General features: G+C 46.8%; 2 protein-coding genes and 3 long non-coding RNA genes across 11 annotated transcripts in view; 2 read left to right on the top strand and 3 right to left on the bottom strand.

Annotated features, from left to right (window-relative positions):
- The window catches only part of LOC310697399 (uncharacterized protein), a 164,697-nt gene that overhangs the window by 103,234 nt on the left and 37,214 nt on the right, over nt 1-24,249 (top strand). Inside the window, exons 3-9 of one of the 7 annotated variants that reach the window (XM_083484020.1) lie at nt 355-559; nt 1,241-1,333; nt 1,485-1,559; nt 1,916-2,014; nt 2,555-2,629; nt 2,988-3,086; nt 3,627-3,701. In XM_083484020.1, the coding sequence (XP_083340146.1) occupies nt 545-559; nt 1,241-1,333; nt 1,485-1,559; nt 1,916-2,014; nt 2,555-2,629; nt 2,988-3,086; nt 3,627-3,701 (531 nt within the window). In that variant the 5' untranslated portion in view covers nt 355-544. Of the gene's footprint in view, nt 1-231; nt 560-1,240; nt 1,334-1,484; nt 1,560-1,915; nt 2,015-2,554; nt 2,630-2,987; nt 3,087-3,626; nt 3,702-24,249 lie in introns of those variants that run through there. The other 6 variants (XM_083484021.1, XM_083484022.1, XM_083484023.1 and 3 more) reach the window with 6 other exon arrangements.
- LOC310697654 lies at nt 709-2,315 on the bottom strand. Its single transcript, XR_014521141.1, has 2 exons — nt 2,283-2,315; nt 709-1,227 (listed from the first exon to the last, which is right to left on the bottom strand). It is a non-coding gene; the product is annotated as an uncharacterized lncRNA (long non-coding RNA).
- The window catches only part of LOC310697602, a 37,395-nt gene continuing 22,957 nt past the window's right edge, over nt 9,812-24,249 (bottom strand). The window contains exons 4-5 of the long non-coding RNA XR_014521088.1: nt 15,567-15,688; nt 9,812-10,392 (exon numbers count right to left, since the gene is read on the bottom strand). This is a non-coding gene — a long non-coding RNA (uncharacterized lncRNA). The remainder of the gene's footprint in view (nt 10,393-15,566; nt 15,689-24,249) is intronic.
- On the top strand, nt 13,035-22,772 carry LOC310697570 (vomeronasal type-2 receptor 26-like). The gene is made up of 6 exons (XM_083484299.1): nt 13,035-13,939; nt 15,870-16,161; nt 16,458-17,270; nt 19,400-19,627; nt 20,850-20,976; nt 21,581-22,772. The coding sequence occupies exons 1-6, from the start codon at nt 13,137-13,139 to the stop codon at nt 22,477-22,479; spliced, it is 3,162 nt and encodes a 1,053-aa protein (XP_083340425.1). The 5' UTR covers nt 13,035-13,136; the 3' UTR covers nt 22,480-22,772.
- On the bottom strand, nt 17,372-20,948 carry LOC310697642. Its single transcript, XR_014521129.1, has 3 exons — nt 20,857-20,948; nt 19,308-19,531; nt 17,372-17,521 (listed from the first exon to the last, which is right to left on the bottom strand). It is a non-coding gene; the product is annotated as an uncharacterized lncRNA (long non-coding RNA).

The following is a 24,249-nucleotide window of genomic DNA, read 5'->3' on the forward strand; positions in this document are numbered from 1 at the left end:
GGACCCAGAGGAGGAAGGAAAGACGGAAGAGGTGGAGTAAGGCTAGAGTATTAAGTTGGTGTACAGGAGGCGGAGACTCAGACGGAGCTTCGCCGGTCTAGCTTCTAAGACGTAGAGCTGCGCGCTGCGGCTTGGAAATGGAAACTGTAACTCAATAAAGACTTTTGTACATTACTGCCGGCTAGCGTGGTCCTCTGTGAGCTGGGACCTGGAAGCAGCTCTGACAGTAATGAAAAGGTGTGGCAATGGAGGAGTGCAGGGAAAAGAAAACTCCTGGCACTCATTCTTTCTTGCTACAGAATTAAAAGATTTCTCTGCTTTTCTCCTTCTTTTTCCCTTGGGTGGTGTGTTCAGCAGTCGCCCTCAGGGGAAACAGGTTCCCCCCCCCCTTGGAGGAAATGGACTGATCGGATCCTGGCTGTGAGATCGGCTCAGAATCCCAACCTCACTTGACAGTTGAGGCCAACAGCCTTTTGGTGGTTTCTCTGCAAGTGAATCAGAAAAAACTGTTATTAGGCACCGAAAAAGCAAAGTCTGAAGACTGATGTCTGGGGAAATGGTGAGGGGACCAGCAGGAAACTGCTAAGGGAGTTTTGAGTCCTTTTCTTCTGTTGCAGTTGCAGAGAAAGGAGGGTGGGGGTCCGCCCCAGGTGTCATCACTGAGGGGGGTGGCAAAAGGACATAAAGCCGTGTTTAAAATAAAAATAAAAATTGGGCTCACCAAACCTTTTAGTTGAGTCAAAAAACGCGGCTGGCACTGGGCGCCGCACCGCGGGGGCTGGCACTTACCGGGGGGGGCTGCAGAGTGCCTGATCCACGCATCTCTCCTGGGGGTGACTTGGTGGCTTGGGCCCCTGCAGGCTGGGTGCTGCCTGAAACAGAAGCGTGGGGCTTGCGTCTGCCCCCTGCCTCTCCCTCAGCCGCCCTACAGCTGGGGGGGGAGGCAGAGGATAGGCTCCAGAAAGCCCACAGGACCCCCGCGTTGAACCGGGCACCCGAGCAGCTGGCTATGCCGCTGTTCTGTTGTTTGAATTATGGGTGCCTTGAGAGTGAATGTGCTGTGCTTGCTGCCCCACTTGTCCTGATGGACCAGCCCCCCATGGCGCCAGGGCTGTAGGGCTTCCCTGGCTAGCGACTCAACGTGGGCAGGAGAGTTTGCCTTCTGGGTTCCTCTCTCATTTTGGGCTGCTCTCTTTCTCCTCTCTCCCCACCGTCAACTCTGGGGTCCTGTCTCTGCTAGCAGTCAGCCATTGAGGAGGACATTCTCAAGGAGGACGAAGGAAAAGGCAAGGATGAGACCGCAAGACGGCTGGATCTCCTCAGCCCTGACTGGGTAGGTGGCCGTGGCCTAAGTGGTGATTGGCAGAAGGGGAGGGGGGCATATCAATCGTAGGATGAGACTGTTGTTTCAGTTACGGGTGCCTTGAGTTTTAACGTTTGGTTGCGTTTTTTAATTGCTCGTTTTTTGCATCTTTTCCTTGCAGGTTCCAAGTATGTCACCATTTTCTAGTGTTTCCTCCCTGTCCTCCCTGGATTCCCTTTGGGACTCCCTCAATGAGGTACGTAGCAGACAGAGCAGGAGGGAAGCCCTGCTGAGCTGGAGAACCCTGAGGCTGGGGAGGAGGAGGAAGAGGAGGAAGAGGAGGATGCTGGCTGGCTGACCGGCCAGGCCACCTTCTGGACAGTTGTGAGCAAGGGGGCAAACAGGCAGGGGGCTGCTAAGGGCAGACCATGCTTGCTGCCCCACTCCTCCTGATGGACCAGCCCCCCATGGCACCAGGGCTGTAGGGCTTCCCTGGCTAGCGACTCAATGTGGGCAGGAGAGTTTGCCTTCTGGGTTCCTGCCTGTCTCATTCTGGGCTGCTCTCTTTCTCCTCTCTCCCCACCGTCAACTCTGGGGTCCTGTCTCTGCTAGCAGTCAGCCATTGAGGAGGACATTCTCAATGTCAAGGAGGACGAAGGAAAAGGCAAGGAGGAGACCGCAAGACGGCTGGATCTCCTCAGCCCTGACTGGGTAGGTGGCCGTGGCCTAAGTGGTGATTGGCAGAAGGGGAGGGGGGCATATCAATCGTAGGATGAGACTGTTGTTTCAGTTATGGGTGCCTTGAGAGTGAATGTGCTGTGCTTGCTGCCCCACTCGTCCTGATGGGCCAGCCCCCATGGCGCCAGGGCTGTAGGGCTTCCCTGGCTAGCGACTCAACATGGGCAGGAGAGTCTGCCTTCTGGGTTCCTGCCTGTCTCATTTTGGGCTGCTCTCTTTCTCCTTTCTCCCCACCGTCAACTCTGGGGTCTTGTCTCTGCCAGCAGTCAGCCAGCGAGGATGACAATTTCCATGAAAAGGATGATGAAGGAAAAGGCGAGGAGGAGACCGCAAGACGGCTGGATCTCCTCAGCCCTGACTGGGTAGGTGGCCGTGGCCTAAGTGGTGATTGGCAGAAGGCGAGGGGGGCATATCAATCGTGGGATGAGACTGTTGTTTCAGTTATGGGTGCCTTGAGTTTTAATGTTTGGTTGCGTTTTTTAATTGCTCGTTTCTTGCATCTTTTCCTTGCAGGTTCCAAGTATGTCACCATTTTCGAGTGTTTCCTCCCTGTCCTCCCTGGATTCCCTTTGGGACTCCCTCAATGAGGTACGTAGCAGACAGAGCAGGAGGGAAGCCCTGCTGAGCTGCACATGGGCAACCCTGAGGCTGGGGAGGAGGAGGAAGAGGAGGAAGAGGAAGATGCTGGCTGGCTGACCGGCCAGGCCACCTTCTGGACGGTTGAGAGCAAGGGGGCAAACAGGCAGGGGGCTGCTAAGGGCAGACCATGCTTGCTGCCCCACTCCTCCTGATGGACCAGCCCCCCATGGCGCCAGGGCTGTAGGGCTTCCCTGGCTAGCGACTCAATGTAGGCAAGAGAGTTTCCCTTCTGGGTTCCTCTCTCATTTTGGGCTGCTCTCTTTCTCCTCTCTCCCCACCGTCAACTCTGGGGTCCTGTCTCTGCTAGCAGTCAGCCACCGAGGAGGACATTCTCAATGTCAAGGAGGACGAAGGAAAAGGCAAGGAGGAGACCGCAAGACGGCTGGATCTCCTCAGCCCTGACTGGGTAGGTGGCCGTGGCCTAAGTGGTGATTGGCAGAAGGGGAGGGGGGCATATCAATCGTAGGATGAGACTGTTGTTTCAGTTATGGGTGCCTTGAGAGTGAATGTGCTGTGCTTGCTGCCCCACTCGTCCTGATGGGCCAGCCCCCATGGCGCCAGGGCTGTAGGGCTTCCCTGGCTAGCGACTCAATGTGGGCAGGAGAGTCTGCCTTCTGGGTTCCTGCCTGTCTCATTTTGGGCTGCTCTCTTTCTCCTTTCTCCCCACCGTCAACTCTGGGGTCTTGTCTCTGCCAGCAGTCAGCCAGCGAGGATGACAATTTCCATGAAAAGGATGATGAAGGAAAAGGCGAGGAGGAGACCGCAAGACGGCTGGATCTCCTCAGTCCCAACTGGGTAGGTGGCCGTGGCCTAAGTGGTGATTGGCAGAAGGCGAGGGAAGCATATCAACCGCAGAATGGAACTGTTGTTTCAGTTATGGGTGCCTTGAGTTTTAACGTTTGGTTGCGTTTTTTAATTGCTCCTCTTTTGCATCTTTTCCTTGCAGGTTCCAAGTATGTCACCATTTTCGAGTGTTTCCTCCCTGTCCTCCCTGGATTCCCTTTGGGACTCCCTCAATGAGGTACGTAGCAGACAGAGCAGGAGGGAAGCCCTGCTGAGCTGGAGAACCCTGAGGCTGGGGAGGAGGAGGAGGAAGCCGGCTGGTCGGTCAGGCCACCTTCTGGACTGGTCGTGAGCAAGGGGGCAGGCCGGCAGGCAGGCAGGGGGCTGCTAAGGGTATGCTTGCTGCCCTACTTGTCCTGATGGACCAGCCCCCCATGGCGCCAGGGCTGTAGGGCTTCCCTGGCTAGCGACTCAATGTGGGTTCCTGTCTCATTCTGGGCTGCTCTCTTTCTCCCCTCTCCCCACCACCAATGCCACCACCTCTGGGGTCCTGTCTCTGCTGGCAGGCAGCCTCTGAAGTGGCTATCAAGAAGGAAGAACAACAGGAAGTACCAGAGAGCCCCCCAGAGGAGGACGGGGAGGACAAGGAGGCCCTTTATTTGCCGTGCCCCCCACCTGGAGAACACCTGGAGGAAAGCGTAATCGAGGTCAGACGAAACATACATTCATTCATGACATATGAAAAGCTTCCCTGAACAGGGCTGTCTTCACATGTCTTCTAAAAGTCAGATAGTTGTTTATTTCTTTGACATCTGGCGGGAGGGCGTTCCACTGGGCGGGTGCCACTACCGAGAAGGCCCTCTGCCTGGTTCCCTGTAACTTCACTTATCGCAGTGGGGAACCGCCAGAAGGCTCTCAGCGCTGGATCTCAGAACGATGGGGGTGGAGATAATTCTCCTGGGTTGCTTTTGGTTTGGTGTTTGTTTTGTAAGATATCTCTTTTGAATGCGTTTCCAGGTGCCTCCTGCCAAATGAAGTTATTAATTGCAAAGTGGGTTTGGCGATAATAAAACCATGTTGGCACTTTGCAAAGCCGGTTCTCTCTGGGGTTTTCCTGCCTCCTATACCTTCCCCCCACCCGCTTGTTCTTGGCTTTGTGTCTTGTTCAGATATCTCCAAGGCTGACCACATGAGAACTTTGGGAGAGGAGTGTTCCCTCCTGACTACAACCCTTTCATATAACGCCTTGCCCCAAAAAAGAAAAGGAGGGATTATGACAGCCTGCCACCACACAGGCCCTTCTCCTTCACAAACGGTCTGGAGGGCAGCAACACAAGAAGGGGCCTTTTCTGTGGTGGCTCCCCACTTGCGGAATGCTCTCTCCAGGGAGGCTCATCTGGCACCTTCATTATGTATCTTTGGGTGCCAAGCAAAGACGTTTCTCTAGAACAGAGCTTCCCAAACTGTGTGCTCCTCCCAGGGCTGGAAAAGGGCTAGTTGAACTGAATCCCTGTCTTGCGAAATGAGGCATGTCTCCAAAGTGTGTCACCAACGTGGAAAGTTCTGCTCTAGAACCAGCCTTGGGCTAATTGGACAACGCATGGCCTTTTCAACATGCTTGTGGATTGGGAGGTTGGCTTATGAGTTCGTTTTTGTTTTTAATGCATATGCTGTGTTTTTATTTTGTATTTTTATGCTGTAAGCCGCCCTGACAGCTTCAGATGAAGGACGGCGTACGGATTTAATCAATCAATTGTTTGTTTGTTTGTTTGATTGATTGATTAATGATTGCGGCATTTTCCCAGAATCTGGAGGTGAATTGTTTACTTTTCTCACAGGACAGCGAGGAAGAGAGGCCCCCGAAGACCCCCACTTGCCTGGGTTCCATCATCTCCCGGATTCGCAAGATCTTCAGAAGAGCGCTGCCGCCAGCACCACCAGTGCCACCAGAGCAACCCAATACAAGAGGCAGCAGTGGGGTGCAGGGGGAAAGGAGGCCACTCTGCACGCGGCTCAGGCGCTGGATGCGGCAGCATCGCAGCTGTGTCCACCCTGAACCCAGATGAGGAGGAGTTGGGAGGCTTGCACCGATCCGCCCAGGGGGATTTTGCCACCCCCCCCTGGGATGACACTCGGGGCGATACCCCCCCCACCTTGGTGGCAGGGGAAGTAGCACCTGGAGGCGCCAGAGTCCTAAGGGACATTTCCTTTTTGTTGTCCTTGCACAGGTCTTAATCCTTGTGGTCCAAACTGGAGAGGAGGAATAAAAGATCAGAGCGCGGAGGCAAGCGGGGCGAGAAACCCAAACTCTCGTGGCCCTACGCCGGCGTCCCACACGGCCAGCCCCAGTTCTAGAGCCCGACACCTTTTGAGAAGACAGCGGGCAAAGGGTGGACGGCGAAGGAGAAGTGCGAGAGAACGACAGCGTCTGCGGTGGTGGAGGAGAAAGAGAAGACAGGACTGAGAGGGGAAAGATCCTGGAAGGTGGCTTGAAAAGAAAGGGCAATATGGCGTAGAAAAACTGCTAGCTCACGCTGCCCACGCCCAAAGGAGGAGGAAGGAAAGGAGGAACGCAAGCGAGCAAGAAGGGACAGCTAAAGAAAGAACTGAGAAAAGAGACAGCGAGACCTTCTGGGGGTCAAAGAAATTACAATAAGAAGGAAACTGAGTTTCCTCCCCCCACAGCTTGCTAATAGTACTGCATTGTTCTATTTCCTTTTTATGTATAATTCTGTATTATATTGTTGAATTGTTGTCTTAGGTGATAAGCCTATAAAGGAAGGATATAAGGGAAGGGGGGAGGTATTAAGGGAAGACTTTGAAAGGAAAGGCAGAAAATAAAAAGGGGTGGGGAAAAATAAGTGGGAGGGAACGCATAAAGGGAAGATGCAAAGCATTATATAAATTTTTTTTGTTTGTTTGAAATAAAGAAGCTGACCATTGAATCTGCATGGATCTTAAAATCATTTTGTGGAATGTTAACGGGCTAAATTGTAAGACTAGGAGGAGGAGACAGAGTGACTCCCCCTGCAGCTGCTCAGCTTTCATGGACTCAGAGGAGAAGGTCTGGTGAGAACCAACTGGCTGCAGCCTTCTTAAACAGAGCTCTCCTCAGCAATCGGATGCCTGTGGTTCCCAGGCCTAACTTGGCCCTTCCTGCTCTCCACCTGGACCCTTGGCTTTGCAAGCATTTGCATTCCCTGACCTCTGGCTTGTCTGACTACGCGGGATGCTGTCTGCCCAACCCTCGGAACGGGCTTGGCTTCGTAGGCGGTTTCATGCAAGAGTTTTTGGAGACTTGTCTCCTGTTTGCTTGGCCTAACGTTCCTCTGAGCTTTGCACTCTGTTGTCACGGGATTCGGAACAGGGCTACGGCCAGCAAGCCTGTTGGATCAGGCCCATGTGCCATTAAGCCCAGAGGCCAAGCAGATGCCTGGGGGAAACCTCTAGGCAAGATCAGAGCTGTGGGCATGAGAGTTTGGAGAAAGTAGCAGAAGATCTGAGAAAAGCCATGAAACTACATGGGCAAAAGACTTGCGGGGTACTTTCTAACCTTACTAGGCCTGTCAAGGTTTATCTCAAAGCATCTCCTCCTGCAAACCTCCTGCCAGTTGTATGTGTCAATTTACATTTTCCTGTCCTCCCTGCATGCCAGTAAAGATTGATTGATTATATTCTTACTGGGCAAAAAGATCTGTGTATTCCTGCTATTTTACTATCTTAATAGACCCAACTTCCATATCATTCAATGGGCGTTATTTAGAAATAACCTTAGTCCTGAACGCAGCATTCTTGGGCCATTTGGGATATGACAGCGACACATTTGGTCCCTCAGCTCTGGGGATTTCCCTGGCTTTAGCAGTCTAAATAGGTGTCCTGTTTTGCCAGGCCTCTTTTGCCAAGGCAACATGCGTAGTTGTCTTGGGATTCTAGCTCCACAGATCTTCATTTTGCATATATCTCAAATGCTGAAAATGGATTTAAAGCAGCAGCAATGGGCACAAGCCCCTGGGGCTTCATGTTCAGCGTGTATTTCTTTCTCGCAGCCTGTATCCCAGGGGATACCTGATCAAGTCCTTTGATCTTTCTGAAGCTAATCTGGGGTCATCCTGGCTGATTTTGCACAGTCATATTTCCTAGGAAATATTGTGCACTTCCCTCTCCAAGCTGAGTGAATGGTAAGTGAAACCTCAAATGTGATGTACAGACCCTCCAAGTACCCCTGTTTTCCAGGGACCACCCCGGATTTAACTCCACATTTGCTGTTTGAGCCACTCAAGGCTCCCGGAAGTTATCAAGGTGAGACTTCTTCCACTTCCAATTATCGAAATCATAGTGATTTCCTCTTCCAGAAACTCAAGAGATATTTCTGGAGATTGCCTAATCACCAGGCGCAACAACAGTGTGATGTTGTTAATTGCACAGTGGCTGCAAAAGAACATTGGTGCAGAGAATATTTCCTGTGCCAGAAAGTGACAGATTTCTCCAAGATTTGGTGCAGGTGAAAGGCTGAGGGGAGCAGGGATACGTCTACATGGTGCTTAACACCTCTGAACATTGCCCAGATTGGGAAAGCCACTGCAGCTTTCGTCTTGCATGAGTCTTTCAATTATTCTGCTTGGCTGGCTCAGGGCATCAGAGGAGCCACAGGGGAGGAGGAGGTGGAGCCAGAATGAAACCTTTGCTGCTTCTCTGGCTATTTCAGCTGCTAAAGATGCCCCATGGGCTCTGTGGGAACCGGAAGGCAAAATGCCCCTTGAATCTGATCAGGGATGAATCTGATGTACAAAATTACAACCAGCCTGGTGATCTTCTCATTAGTGGGATTGTATCTCCAAAACATTTGCACAAGCAAGTTCTATGTGTCTTTACACAGACACCCTTCCCCAAGACTGAGATGTAAATAATCATCCACACATACCCTCCAACATTTCCCCGATGAAAATAGGGACGTCCTATTCCATAATAATAACTTTATTATTTATAATAACTTTATCTATTCACCCACCACTCTGGGTGGCTTCTAACATAGACAAAAGCAGAAGAAAGCATTAGACATTAAGAAAACTTCCCTATACAGGGCTGCCTTCAGGCATCTTGGGGGTCGGATAACAGCATAAACTCCAACATTTCTCTGGTGCAAAGAGGGGCATCCGGAGCACGCCTCACAATATTGTTATGAAGAGGGAAAGAGAAAGGGAGAAGCATGGTCATCAGCTGAAGCTCAACGGAGGAAAGTTGGTATGTCGATGAAAGAAATAAACGATAAAAATGATAAGAAACAAAGTGTCAGGGGTCAAGGTAAAGAGGCGTCTCTTCAGCATTCAGCAGCAATTATACAATAAAGATGACAGCGTAGAGCCCCTCAGCTATGCCCTAAATCACAAGGTTGCTCTGGTGACCAAAAGTGAGAGAACACCTGCACACCACATAAACAACTTTAAAAAGTAATGAACAAACTATTTTTGCCCCTCTTTCCCTGTTTGACATTATCATCTCATGACCTCCCCCACAGCAGCATAGATTTTCAGAATGTAGTTGTACACAGCTGGTTCTGGATGTAAGAGATGCTGAAGAAACTCATCTCCAGATGCAGAACATTGCACCAAATGCCCAAACAAGGACAGGGACCAATGTGTCCCCAAGATTACCACCTTCTGGGGTTATGAAGAACATTTGGGAATCATTTTAGCTTCCATTGCCCTCTTCTTGTCCTTAATAGGAGGCATCATGTTGGGAATCTTCATTAAATACAAGGAAACTCCCATAGTTAAAGCCAACAACCGGGACCTCTCCTACATCCTCCATTGATATAAATGCTTTATGAGTCACTGATAAAGCATTTACATTAATTACCCAAGATTACATCCTACCTAAACTTTCATCACTCCATACAAGTTGAAAGCTTACTAGACTCTCAGTCTTATAGCAATTCAACCTGTAGCGTTCCAATGAAAGGTGCTATATAAATTTAATAAATAAAGGTCCTGAGAAAGCTGACTTGTTTGTTTGTCTGTTTGTTTGTTTGTTGAATCTATATACTGCCCCATACGCGGAGGTCTCAGGGCGGGTCACAGAACAAAATTAATATACAAAACCAGAAGATATATAATCAAAATAAAAACAACCCAATAACACCCCCCAAAAGAACCACATTTTAAAAGTGCAAAGGATGTCAATCAAATCAACCAAAAAGGAACGTTTTTTGCCTGATGTCCAAAGGCGTATAATGAATACGCTAGGTGAACTTCCCTGGGGAGAGCATTCCACAGACGGGGAGCCACTGCAGAGAAGGCCCCGTTCTTATGTTGCCATCCTCCTGACCTCTTGAGGAGGAGGCACCTGAAGAAGGACCTCAGAAGATGATCTCAGGGTCCGGGTAGGATCATATGGAAAGAGGCGGTCCTTGAGGTACTGCGGTCCTGAGCCATTTAAGGCTTTCTAGGTCAAAGCCAGCACTTTGAATGGGGCCCAGAAATGAATTGGTAGCCAGTGCAGTCGGACCAGGATCAGTGTATTGTGCACTAGCTGAAGTTTCCGAACTGTCTTCAGAGGCAGCCCTACGTATAACGCATTGCAGTAATCTAGCCTTGAGATGATCAGAGCATGGACAACAGTAGTTAGGCTATCCCTGTCCAGATAGGGGTGTAACTGGGCCACCAGCCAAAGCTGATGGAAGGCACTCCCCGCCACTGAAGCGTCCTGAGCCTCGAGCGACAGCAAAGGATCTAGGTGTACCCCCAAGCTATGAGCCTGCTCCTTCAGAGGAAGCGTAACCCCATCAAGAGCAGGTGACCTCCCACCCATCTGGTCTAGGGAACCACCCACCAACAGTGCCCCAGTCTTATCTGGATTGAGCTTCAGTTGGTTGGCTCTCATCCAGTCCATTGCCGAGACAAGACACTGGTCCAGCACTTCCACTGCCTCCCCTGCAGATGTGAAGGAGAAATAGAGCTGAGTGTCATCAGCATAATTCTGACAACATACTTGAAACCTCCAGATAACCCCACCCAGCAATTTCATGTAGATGTTAAACAATGTGGAACATAGGATTGAGCCCTGCGGAACCCCACATTCAAGGTTCCCAGCGCTGAAAAGTAACACCGTCTGGGAATGACCATCCAAGTAGGACGGGAACCACCACCACCATCTGGTGTGCGGCCACATGCTCCAAAACCTTGCTCAGCAAAGGGAGATTAGCAACAGTTATTTCCCTAATTAAATGGTGCATGGATTTTAGGAAATAGGTCAAATAAATAGATAAATACATATTAATAAATACTTGATAAAGAATAACAAAGCTGCTAGAATGCTAGCCTGGCTTCTGCGCACACAATTTGTTTATGAGTAAAGAAGTTTCTGCTCAAAGACGAGGAGCAAGTTGGCTCCATGTGCAACAGAAGTTCTCCTTCCGCAGAACATGTCGAAGGGGAAGGGAGAGTCAAAAGTCCAGAGCAACATTTCTCCCCTCAACCAAATCCAGAGAGCTTCCCTCTGTTGGAGAAGCCTTTCAAAGATGGGGTGGAAATTCACTTAAAGTTGCTTCAAAGCCCCCAAGGCGCTACTTCCCTTCAGGGGGAGAACCAGAAGGGAGCGGCAGGAATCAAGCAGCCCAGACCCACCCAAAGCGGCCAGAGGGTGGGCTTGAGAAATCGCTCCCCATCGCAGGCTCCACCAGTCTCTGTCTCTAGCAGCCGCCAAGAACCAAAATCCCACCACCATGTATCCCGTTCAGCAATTCAAATTCAAATTCAAATTTTATTAAACGGTCACAGACCAGGTTAACTCGTACAGCTAGTCAGCGAAGCATAACACCGGAAAAAACAAAGGACAATTTCAATACAGATTAGGCCATAACAGCAATTTGAAATTAGACAGCATAAATAAAATTAAGTATTTGCCTTCGCCTGCATATTGACATTGGAAAGCTCTTGTTTCCTGCGCCTAATAGCGGCTACACAGAATTTAGCAACATTGATCGTAATTTCAGGAACCTTATCTTCTACCAAGGCTCTCATACGTTGGGGTTCTGGTACATTTTTAAGCTTTTGTAGAACTGGGGCAATAAAGGTCAGGCGTAGATCCTCGTAGTAACTACAGTGCAGCAATACATGCAGACTTGTTTCCACTTCCGATGAGCCACATGGGCAAACACGTGACTCATATGGTTTGCCCTCATATCTGCCTAGCAGCAGGGCAGAGGGCAGAACGTTAAATCTGGCCAGGGTAAAGGAGTGTCTGTACTTAGATATTTGTAGATCAGCCAGATAATTTGCGGGTGAGAACCCTCTCCCAAAGTCTCTAATTGTGGCATGTTTATCCATTTTGCCCATATGACATTGCAGCTCTATGTCCCTAATGCGTTGGAGCACTTGACTTCTGGCTCTCTCATATCCTGCCGCTATCAAGATCTGCGGGGAGAATCCCAAGCTTCTTATCTTTTCAAACAGGGAAGCTTTCCAGGTAGAATGAAAGGTGTCTAAGAGTGTTAAAGGAGCCAAACCGGCCGGGGAAAAAATAAGTTTTTTTATTTTTGTATCCCGTTGACAGTACTGAGGATGGCATTTCTCAGCATTCTCCATTGATTGATTTTTATTTATTCATATTTATTCCTTTATTTATTGATGTACTGAATCTAAATACAGTGGTGCCCCGCAAGACGAATGCCTCGCAAGACGAAAAATTCGCTAGACGAAAGGGTTTTTCGTTTTTTGAGGTGCTTCGCAAGACCGATTTCCCTATGGGCTTGCTTCGCAAGACGAAAAACCGTTAATACCCAGGGTGCATTGCTTGAAGAGGTGCAGTTGCGACTTGACTTTGAGGAGCAACTCATAGCATGCGGTGTGGTAGCCTTTTTTGAGGTTTTTGAAGACTTTGGTGATTTTTGAAGCTTTTCCAAAACTTCTTTTGCAGCCATTTGGTAAGTTAAACTTTTAAAACTTTTTGAGGGTTTTTTGGATTTTGGGTTGCGGTGTTTGGAATTCAAGGACTTGGTGTTGGGGAGGGGTTTGCAAGAATCAGGAAGCTTGTGTGGTTTTTTCCTGAATTTTTATGATTTTCTGAGACCATTGGGCCACTCTGCTGTTTTTTTTAAAAAAAAATCTGGGTTTGAATTTCTGTGTACTGTACACTTTGTTGATTTTTAAATGTTTTTCTGTCATGTTTAGAAACTTAATTTATTGTTCCTTCAATTTTTGAAATGCTCTTTACAGTATGTGTGACTTTAAAGAGCACTTAATAAACTCTTGTTGTACCAAATTTGGCTTTGTTTGGACTTTTTTTGACCATAGGAACGCATTAATTGAATTTCAATGCATTCCTATGGGATTTCGTGCTTCGCAAGACGAAAAATTCGCTAGACGAAAAAAATTGTGGAACGAATTAATTTCGACTTGCGAGACACCACTGTATCACCCTACCCCTGGAGGTCTCAAGGCGGTTCAAAATATAAAACCACTACATATATAATCAAAATAAAAACAAGAAGCCAATAATGCCCCCTCAACCCCCACATTTTAAAAGGGCTTAGGATGCCTGGGATACAAGGCTGGGACTCCTTCATCTGGCTGTTGTCCATCCCTGACTCTCCCACCTCTTCTTAAAAGCCTCCAATGAATCATAGAATGGGAGGCTTGGAAAGGGACCCCAAGGTCATCTAGTCCAACCCTCTGCAATGCAGGAATCTCAGCTAAAGAACCCCAACAGGTGGCCATCCAAACTCTGCTTCAAAACCTCCAAGGAAGGAGAGTCCATGGTTGGATCCAGCTCCTTCTTTGGTGCTTGTGAGCAAAGTTCAGGCCAAACTTCCAACTTCCAAGCACACCCTTTGACTTCTGTCCAACATGTTTTTCTCCAGTTCTGCACCTGCCGCTTGAGCCATTCAAGACTCCAGAAAGTTATTGTGCTGAAACTTATTCCACTTAGAATAGTCAAAATTATAGTGATCTCATCTTCTGAAAGCTCAGGAGATGTTTCTGGAGATTGCATGAGCCTCAGAAAGCAACAACAGCATGGCAATATTAATTGCGCTGTGACTGGGAAAGATAAAGTTGGTGCAGAGAATTTTTCCTGTGTTGGAGACAGACTGAGTCAAGATGCAGAGCTGGCGAAAGAGGGGTGTGCCTGCCTTGCGCTTCCTAGCTCCGAAGGTAGAGCTGAAAACCACCCAGATTGGGAAAGCCCAGACAGTCTGGCCTTGCAGGAGTCTTTGGGTTCTTCTGCTATGCCTCCTTGGCAGGTAAGAGGAGGAGGAGGCAGAGCCAGAATGAGATCCCTGCTTCTGCTGCTCATGATGCCCTTTGGAGTCTGCGGGAACCACAAGGCGAAATGCCCCTTGAATCTGGTCAGGGATGAAACGGATGCTCGCAATTACTACCGGCCTGGACACTTTCTCATCAGCGGGATCATCTCTCCAATACGCCTTATTGAGACAACTCCATACAACTTTACTCAGACACCCTTCGCCCGGAATGAAGTGTATGTAAAATCATATGCAGATGGGTTTCATGGTCCTCCAGTCCTTGTAATGGTTGAAATAGGAAAGAGCCCCTATCTCAGGGCTGGGGAGTCAAGGGCTGATGTTGCAGGACTGCCCTGCCCTGACCATTGGTCTTGCTGGCCTGGGCTGATGGGAGCTGGGGGGTCCAGGAGAAGATTCCACACAAACCTCTCCAATTTCCTTATTCCCTCTGTCTTCCTAAGTAAAACAATCCTGTGCCTATTCCTCTGTGTTGCTTTTAGAAGAATGCAAGAAATCTGGTAAGGGTACAAAAGGATGCACTGAATTCCCCCACCTGCAGGATGCCATGAAACTCAGGCAATTTCCAAGGCTCAAAGGTTTTAGTCAATATTATTCCATTTGGACAATTCATAAACTGTCATTAAGGAATGCTACAGTTTTGCACATGGAATTTTAAGATCCTCTGGGTGACGTTTGGTGGCTGAAGAGCAGAAATGATGTACTTTAATTGAAATGATGAATGAAATAATATCAATCAGGAGACTTTGTTCGTGGAGTCAGGTCTCTAAAATGCGAAAAGGAATTATTCCTTTTTTCACATACACAACTGGCCTAATTTCTAAATAGTGAGATGTTTGATATTTCTTCACTTGGAAGCCATAGGTAATTTCCAAGATGCCAAAATTATTTTATGTTTATTCTATTTGGATCATTTGTGAACAACCTTAATACAGTTCTCTTGACACAAGACCACAGGAGACCTACAGCCCACTATGGGCTACATTAAAGGTTTCTTCCTCCAATCTCAGCAGTGAATGCCAGTGAATCTGGTCAGGGTTCAAAAGGATGCACTGAATTTCCCCACCTGCAGGATGTCATGAAACTCAGGCAATTTCCAAGGCTCAAAGGTTTCATTCAATATTATTCCATTTGGACAATTCATAAACTGTCATTAAGGAATGTTACAGTTTTGCAAATGGAATTTTAAGAGCCTCTTGGGGACCTTTGGTAGCTGAAGAGCAGGAAAGATGTGCTTTAATTGAAAGGATAAATAAAATAATATGTCAGGGGAGTTCCTTGTAAGTGGACTTAGATCTCTAAAATGTGAAAAGTAATTAATCCTTTTTTGACCACACACAACTGGCCTCATTTCAAAGTATTGAGGTATTTGAGGTTTCTTTCTAAGCCAGAGGGTGGCATGAAACTGAAGCAATTCCCAAACTGCTAAGATTATTTTATGTTTATTCTATTGGGATCATTTGTGAACAACCTTATCACAGTTCTCTTTACACAATGCAACGGGAGACCTACAGCCCATCATGGGGAAATCTGTCTCAGCTACATTAAAGGTTTTCTCCTCCAATCCCAGCACTTTCCCCTTTCTGTCATTTTTTAAAAAACAATTAGAAGCGTCTTAAGAAACTCCTGAAAATGGTTGGATTTTTATTGGTGAAGAACAGGAATGATATGCTTCAAATAAAATGATTATGTAAAATAATACAGACCAAGGGGTGTCCTCATTGGTGGAGTCAGTGATCCAAAATATGAGCAAAATTATAAATTTTACCACACACTCAAATCTGAAAGCCAACAGGAAAAGAATCATAGAGTTGTAGAGATGGAAGGGACCTGGAGGAATCTCACCTGAAGCATCCATGACACATGGTCACCTTCGGAGGGAGTCTGTTCCACTGTTGAACAGCTCTGTGTGCTGTTTGCATCAAAGCTCCTGTCATGGAGCAACGGTCTCCAAATTTTGTTCTATGCTAGACAGGAAAAGGTTTGATAGTAATACAAAGGATGGGTGGGTGGGTGGGTGGGTGGGTGGATGGATGAATGAATGAATGAATAAATAATATACTAATATTAGTGGATCGTATAATGTTTCCTTCCTCCCATTAATATGAATATCAGTTTCACTCTATTTAAAGGATTCATTTATTGCAGGGAGTCAACTAGGTTCTGCTGGTACATGCTGTCTTTTCTGCTCACCATCCAAGAGATCAACCAGGATCTCAGTCTCTTACCCAACATTACTCTGGGCTACAACATCTATGAGAACTATTTAGATGCAAAGATGACTTCGGACGCCATGCTAGAGCTGCTTGCAGGCAGTGGATGCAATATTCCCAATTATCACTGTGGAGAACAGAATCACCTGCTGGCTGTTCTTGAAAGAGGCAATACTGTCATCTCAAAAGTGATTTCAGCCTTGTCAGGCATCTACAAAATCCCACAGGTAACTATCTAGTGGGAGAGCATGGAAGCACAGAGGATTTCAACTCCATAAGATTCTATTTTCTCTTTGGAGGGGTCAAGTAGGGATATTTTTAAAAATGGGAAAATCCTGAGCTATGGATCCTACATCCCTTTTTCAAAACTGAGCCTTCACCATCTTGTCACCTCCAGATGTTTCAGACTAAAACTCCCATCAGCGTCAGCCAGCAGAGATTTAGATATCAGTCATTACAGATAATTAAATATCTGTTATGCTGAAATTAAAGTAAATTGCTGGTCTTTTGCTTTCCTTGCTAGATCAGTCATGGCTTCACTGCCCAGGTTCTCGAAGGTAAAACCCTGTTCCCTTTTGTCTACCGGATGAGTCCCAAAGAGGAAAGTCAGTACCAGGGGATTGTTGAATTGCTCCTGTATTTTGGATGGACGTGGATTGGCCTCTGCACTCCAGACAATGACAGTGGAGAAAGATTTCTGAGCGCTGTGAAACCTCTGCTGCTCAGCAAAGGGATCTGCATTGCTTTATCAAAAAGAGTACCAGAAAGTTTTTTTGATGAATTTATAACACCTGGGGAACCATTTTTCCTATGGAGACAAGTTGGGGTATTTGTTTCCTATATAACCAATGCACATGTTATCATAATACTCATGGTAATAAACAATATCTATGAGAAGGAAATAGGCGCGAAAGTCTGGATCACAACAGCTTTGCTAGAAATCAGAATTGGCGTTTCCTTCCCTCCAAATATATTCCAGCACCTCCATGGTTCTCTGTCCTTTGAGATTCAGATTGGAATAAGGAGCAGCAAAGGTGAGAAATATAAATCGCAGTCCTATCCTCTTGGAGATTTTTTGGATGAAGCTTATCAGTGTTCATATTCAAAGCATCTGTTGTCCGTGAAAGGCAGGATAAGATGCAGAGAGGAGGAGAAACTGGAGCCATTGCCCCAAGGGGAGCATGAGATAGTCCTGTCTGATGACAGCTATGGCACTTACATCAATGTTCAGGCTGTGGCTCAGGCCTTGCATGCTTCGCTTTCAGCGAGATCCCAGAGAAGGCTGATGGTGGAGGAAGGAGAGCAATGGGGACCCCAAAGGCTACAGCCGTGGCAGGTATTTCCTTCCCCCTTTTGCAAACTGCAGTCCACACAGATGCTGATCTTGACTGGGGATAGACATGTAAAATATCATAGTTAGTATTAGTAATAGTAGCTTACCTTCCAACATGTCTCCGATGAAAATAGGGATGTCCCATCCCATAACGATCATTTTGCTATTTATACCCAGGGCTTTCTTCAGGGGGAACCCGCTGGAACTCAGCTCCAGCACCTCTCAACTGGGTGCCATTTTGACCTTTGGAGGGTCTGTAGTGATAATATTAGTATTATTCTGTTTATATATCAACTTTCATCTGAAGATCAGAGGGTGGTTTGCAGAATAAAAATACAAAATGAGAATAGAAAAAGCAAACGAAAGAAAGAAAACAAGCAAACCAAAAGCACATTAAAATGCCCAGAGATGGTTTAATCCACCCAAATCCTGGTTACAGAATAACTTTCTCGCCTGGCACCTAAAGATTTGTCACAAAGGTGTCCAGGGAGCCTCTCTGGGAGAACATCCCCCAAGCGAGGAGCCACCACAGAAAAGTCCTGTTGTCGTGCTGACACCCTCCAGATATCTCTATTTTTTATATATATTTTTTATTTAAGTTTTTTTTTTCATTTCTTTCCAAGCTCCTGTATAGTTATTCTTTAAAATATTTATGTTTGTAGCTGTTATCCATACTCCTAAATATTAAACTTTCTTCTCAATCATCAGTTCTGTCACATTTTCCACCAATACTTTCGTTCTACCTTTATTTAGTTTAAAACCTGCTACTTCTCCAACTTGAGAATCTGTTCAAGACCCTTGGTTGGCTAGCCATGGGGTCTTCTACAGTTACCACATAGTCATCTGCAAAGGCCTTGCGTTTATATGCTTTGTAACCTACTGTTGGGACGCGGGTGGCGCTGTGGGTTAAACCAGAGAGCCTAGGACTTGCCGACCAAAGGTCGGCGGTTCAAATCCCCGCGACGGGGTGAACTCCCATTGCTCGGTCCCTGCTCCTGCCAACCTAGCAGTTCGAAAGCACGTCAAAGTACAAGTAGATAAATAGGTACCGCTCCGGCGGGAAGGTAAACGGCATTTCCATGTGCTGCTCTGGTTCGCCAGAAGTGGCTTAGTCATGCTGGCCACATGACCCGGAAGCTGTACGCCGGCTCCCTCGGCCAATAAAGCGAGATGAGCGCCGCAACCCCAGAGTTGGCCGCAACTGGACCTAATGGTCAGGGGTCCCTTTACCTTTACCTTTAACCTATGTTATCCTTTTTATTTCTTCATCTGATCTTCTACTTCTGACCAGGGTCTCTAAAACTAAAATAATAATGGTGACTGAGGATATCCCTGTCTTGTCCCTTTAATAATTTTGAATTTTTCTGTTATTATGTTGTTTACTATCATCATAGCCTGTTAGTCAGAATAAATTGAGTCAATTCCTCTAAGTACAGTGGTAACTCGGGTTACAGATGCTTCAGGTTACAGACTCTGGCAACCCAGAAATAGTACCTGGGGTTAAGAACTTTGCTTCAGGATGAGAACAGTAATCGTGCGGTGGCAGCGGAAGGCCCCATTAGCTAAAGTGGTATCTCAGGTTAAGAACAGCGTCAGGTTAAGAACGGACCTCCAGAACGAATTATGTTCTTAACCTGAGGTACCACTGTAATGACTCTCTGAAATTCATCATTTCTATAGTCTTCTCCGTAGAAGTCCATGAAACATGGTCAAAGGCCTTCTCTGCGTCTATAAAAATCCACACTGCTTGTTTATCATTCCTAACCTCCAGATATTCTATTATATCAATTATATTCCCTATATTATCCTTCATTTGGCGGCCTGGTCCTGATGAATTAAATCCATTAATAGCACTTTCATGTTGTTTGCCAATAGGTCTGCAAACAGTTTATAGTCATTATTTAATAGAGAAATCAGCCTATAATTTTTGACTGATAATAGATCTTTTTTCAGAATCAGCGTAATGTAAGTATCTTAAATCTTTTAGTGGTTGTGCCAAATAATCTTTTAATTTCTTATAGTACTTTGCTGATAGCCCACCTGGCCCTGGTGTTTTTCCCATTTTGGCTTGATTAATTGCCTGTTGTAGCTTCCCAGTTTCTTAATGCTGGTGCTTTCCCCTGCCATTCCAGCTTCACCCTTTCTTGAGAGAAATCCGGTGTCTGAATACTTCCAGGGGCAGACTGTGCTTGGATGAGAACTGGGAGGTGCCAGCGGACTTCAATATTATGAACTGGGCGATCTATCCCAATAAGTCTCGTGACCTTGTGAAAATTGGGAATATAAGGAGAGAGACGTCTGCTGGCATAAAGTTCACCATTAACCCAGAAGCCATTGAGTGGAACAAGAAATTCAACAAGGTAGGGGGAATAATTGGGGGAGGGGGGCTAGGAGATCCTGATTGTGCTGTTCCTTGAACAACCACTGCAAAATGACCATGTCAGGCTGACTGTCCAGTAACAGCTGGAACCACCACTCCTTCTTTCTACAGCAGCTGAGATCAGTGGCGTAGTGTGGGTTGTCAGCACCTGGGGCAAGGCAAGTAATTTGCGCCCCCTAACCCGTGGAGTTGCGCCCCCTAACCCTAACCCCCAGATGTTGCACCCGGTGCGGCCGCCGCCCCCTGCACCCACGCTACACCACTGGCTGAGATAGGAGGGGAATTTGGGGTGCTCAAATAAAGGATATTGACCTTTCATACATGCAGAAGGATGAAAAGTAATTTATTTTACAAATGATAATTACTGATTTATCGTATATTTTTTAATTTGTGAGTAAGCTCACTTGTATTAAATTTGTCTTAATTTGTGGTTGATGTGGTAAAATTTGGAAAATCAATTAAAGCAATTTGGCAAAAAACAACAACCCCAAAACCCAACTCTCCTTTCAGTTGGGCATTGAACAGCAAAGCACTTTCTCTCTCTCTCTCTGACACACACAAAAACAAAAATGAACCGTGTGAGAGATTATTCGAATTCTGAAATTTGGGGGAATCACATGTCAGACCCATTGTCATTTGCTTTGAAGTTCTTTTAAGAAGGGAAACAGGTAAATGGAGAAGAGGAAACAGAGTTCTGTGGCTCAAACCTCAGCTGTACTGAACTCAATTTAAAGCACAAGATATTCTGGTCACCCCAATGGTCAGCTGGGGGTTGAAAGGACCCTGATGAGGGGTCAAGGCTGCATTCCAGAGATCATGTTCTGCAGCTAAAGAGAACTGACCGCATTAAGGGAATGGGGAGATGGCAGGCAACTGGGGATCTTGGCTGCTGGAAACGGCAACTGGGATCTCTCAGGATTCCCTGCCAGACAGACCCCTCCCCAACCTCTATGTGATTGATGTAGAGCTGTGATGATTTCCTGAATGATTCATTGGGGGCCACAACTGCAAATCTTGGGGTAGATCAGGGTTTCCCAAACTTGGGTCCCCAGCTGTCTTTGGACAACAGCTCCCATCATCCTGAGCTGGCAAGACCAGTTGTCAGGGATCACCACCATGCTATAGAGATCGCGTTGAGTGAATTACATACACACAAATACTAACTGTTCCTCTTTGTTGCACCTTCTTGTCTTTCTGGTTAGGCCGTACCTCGTTCCAGGTGTACAGAAAGATGTCGACCTGGATATGCCAAGGTGGTCCTAGAAGGAAAGCCCATTTGCTGCTATGCTTGTGCTCAGTGTGCAGAAGGGACCTTCTCCACTCGGGAAGGTGGGTGATTCCAAGGGGAAGAAATTCCTGGAGAGAGTAAACACAGGACAGAAATTCAGTCTCACACACTTTTTGTGAGAATTCTGCAGACATAGGGGAATGGGAATCCTTCCTTGACTTCCTTAGTATTAATCACCTTTATTACATCCAGGAAGTGAGTTGATAGGAATGACCATAAGGAAGAAATATCTGGGGTGCAAACTGGGCAGCTGTGAGAGGAATGCCCGCAAAGCAATCCTTTTTGATTTTGTAGACCAAGCCACACAAAAAGGAAATAATGTTGACACTTATCAAAAATAATGGATAGACGATGAAAAGCAGCAAATTACTAACAGCAAAAGCACAATAAAAATAAATACTTCATGTGAAAATTATTACAATATAATCTATGAACCGTTTTGATCTCACTGCTATGAACAATGAATGGAAGCAATGTCTGCATTTTAAATGTTCAGACAAAGAGGAATAGGCAGGATCCAAACCATGCAGTTAACAGAAGTGGAGTGGTCACTGCCTCTCAGTTGATCCTAGATCACAATGTTAATAGAGCACAGATTATTAGGGATGTAAGTGATGCTACAGCCACTCTTATTCTCTTCCCCAGATGCAGAACATTGCACCAAATGCTCAGAAGATCACCATTCAAACAAGGACAGAGATCAATGTGTCCCCAAGATTATCATCTTCCTGGCTTATGGAGAATATTTGGGAATGGTTTTAGCTTCCGTTGCCCTCTTCTTGTCCTTAACAGCAGGCATTGTGTTGGGAATCTTCATTAAATACAAGGAAACTCCCATTGTCAAAGCCAACAACCGGGACCTCTCCTACATCCTGCTCGTCTCCCTCCTGCTTTCCTTTCTGTCCTCCTTCCTCTTCATCGGGCGCCCAAGGAAAGAGACCTGCCTTCTCCGACAAACGGCCTTCAGCATCATCTTCTCAGTTGCTGTTTCTTCTGTCTTGGCAAAGACCATCACGGTGGTGCTGGCCTTCCTGGCCACAAAGCCCGGGAACAGGGTGAGGAGATGGCTGGGCAAGAGTCTGGCCAACTCCATTGTCATCTCCTCTTCTGGGGGGCAAGTTCTCATCTGCACCATCTGGCTGGGCTCTTCTCCCCCATTCCCAGAGCCTGACATGCACTCCCAGGTGGAAGAGATCATCCTGCAATGCAACGAAGGGTCTGTGGCCATGTTTTACGTTGCCCTCGGCTACATGGGCTTCTTGGCTGCCACCTGCTTCACGGTGGCTTTCCTAGCCAGGAAGTTACCCGGCTCCTTCAACGAAGCCAAGCTGATCACCTTCAGCATGCTGGTCTTCTGCAGTGTTTGGGTCTCCTTTGTGCCCACCTACCTGAGCACCAAGGGCAAGTACATGGTGGCCGTGCAGATCTTCTCTATGTTGGCCTCCAGTGCTGGGCTTCTGGGCTGCATCTTCCTTCCCAAGTGTTACGTTATTGTGCTGAGGCCTGATCTGAACACAAAGGAGCGCCTGACAACAAGGAATTAAGGGGCATCTGATTCTTAAAATAGCCCATGTTCATGATGTCCAGAAGTGCCTAAAAGAAACACAGCTACTCATCCATGCTGTTTATTCTCCATCTCTGAAAGAGAATGTGTTCATTCTTAGCCCGGGTTTAAGAAGTCCTGTTCACATGAACAGTAAGATGGGTGGGAATCTTTTGTATGTTGTGTCATTTACAAGTGCACTTCATGTCATTTCGTTCTCCTAAGTTTTGTATATCAATAAACTGAGAAATTAATTTAAGTTATCTTCTGTAGTCTGTTGGTTTAATTTCTGTATCGTGTAAGCTCTGCTCCCTGTTCCAAAGATTAGCAGCTGACCTTAGCCAAGCGTTGACTGAAAAGCGGTTTTATGTAGATGTTAAACAATGTGGGGATAGGATTCAGCCCTGTGGAACCCCACATTCAAGGCTCCCGGAGCTGAAAAACATTCCCCAAGTAACACTGTCTGGAAATGACCATCCAAGTAGGACTGGAACCACCGCAAAGCGCTGCCACCCACCCCTCGCTCGGAGAGTCACTCCAGAAGGATACCATGGTCAATGGTACCGAAAGCCGGTGAGAAGTCGAGAAGAATTAACAGGGACATGTTTCTCTCTCTCAACAGAGGTCACCATACTGGACGACCAAAGCAGTTTCTGTGCCAAAACCAGGCCTAAACCCCACTTGAAATCCATTACCAAGGCAAGACCAAGGAAGTCCAGCACTTCCACTGCCTCCCCTGCAGATGTGAAGGAGAAATAGAGCGTAGTGTTGTCAGCATAATTCTGATAACATACTCCAAACCTCCGGATAACCGCACCCAGTGGCTTCATGTAGATGTTAAACAATGTGGGGGGGGGGAGAAGAAGAAGAAGAAGAAGAAGAAGAAGAAGAAGAAGAAGAAGGAGAAAAAGAAAATTTTATTTATATCCCACCCTCCCCAGCCGAAGCCGGGCTAAGAGTGGCTAACAATAAAAGTAACACAGAATTCTAAAATCAATTCATTCTAAAATCAATTCAAAATCAAATTAATGGCAACCATTGGGCTACAGGTCTGCGGGGATGACCAAAGGAGGGGGTCCGACTGTGCGCTGGCTGAACAGCTCCGTCTTGCAGGCCCTGCGGAAAGATGTCAAGTCCCGCAGGGCCCTGGTCTCTTGGGACAGAGCGTTCCACCAGATCGGGGCCACAGCCGAAAAAGCCCTGGCTCTGGTTGAGGCCAGCCTAACCTCCCTGTGGCCCGGGACCTCCAAGATGTTTTTGTTTGAAGACCATAAGGTCCTCCATGGGACATACCAGGAGAGGGGGCCCCGTAGATACGAGGGACCTAGGCCCTATAGGGCTTTAAAGGTTAAGCCAGCATCCTAACCTTATCCTACATATTATTATTATTCAACTACCAGATTTTTAGAAGACATCTGAAGGCAGCCCTGTTTAGGGAAGCTTTTAATGTTTGATGTATTACAGTATTTTAATATTTTTTTGGAAGCTGCCCAGAGTGGCTGGGGAAGCCCAGCCAGATTTGCGGGGTATAAATTATTATTATTATTATTATTATTATTATTATTATTATTATTATTATCCTGTACTCCACCGGGAGCCAGTGCCCTGTGGATAGGATCGAGCCCTGTAAACCCCACATTCAAGGCTCCCGGAGCTGAAAAGCGTTCCCCAACTAACACCGTCTGGAAACGACGTCAGACCTAAACTGACGCGCAGCGTAAACTACTAATGCAGAGTTTTTAATTGACTTTACTGAGTTAAAATAAACTTC

Source organism: Podarcis liolepis, assembly GCF_965112155.1.
Source record: "Podarcis liolepis genome assembly, chromosome: 18".
Classification (NCBI taxonomy): Eukaryota; Metazoa; Chordata; class Lepidosauria; order Squamata; family Lacertidae; genus Podarcis; species Podarcis liolepis.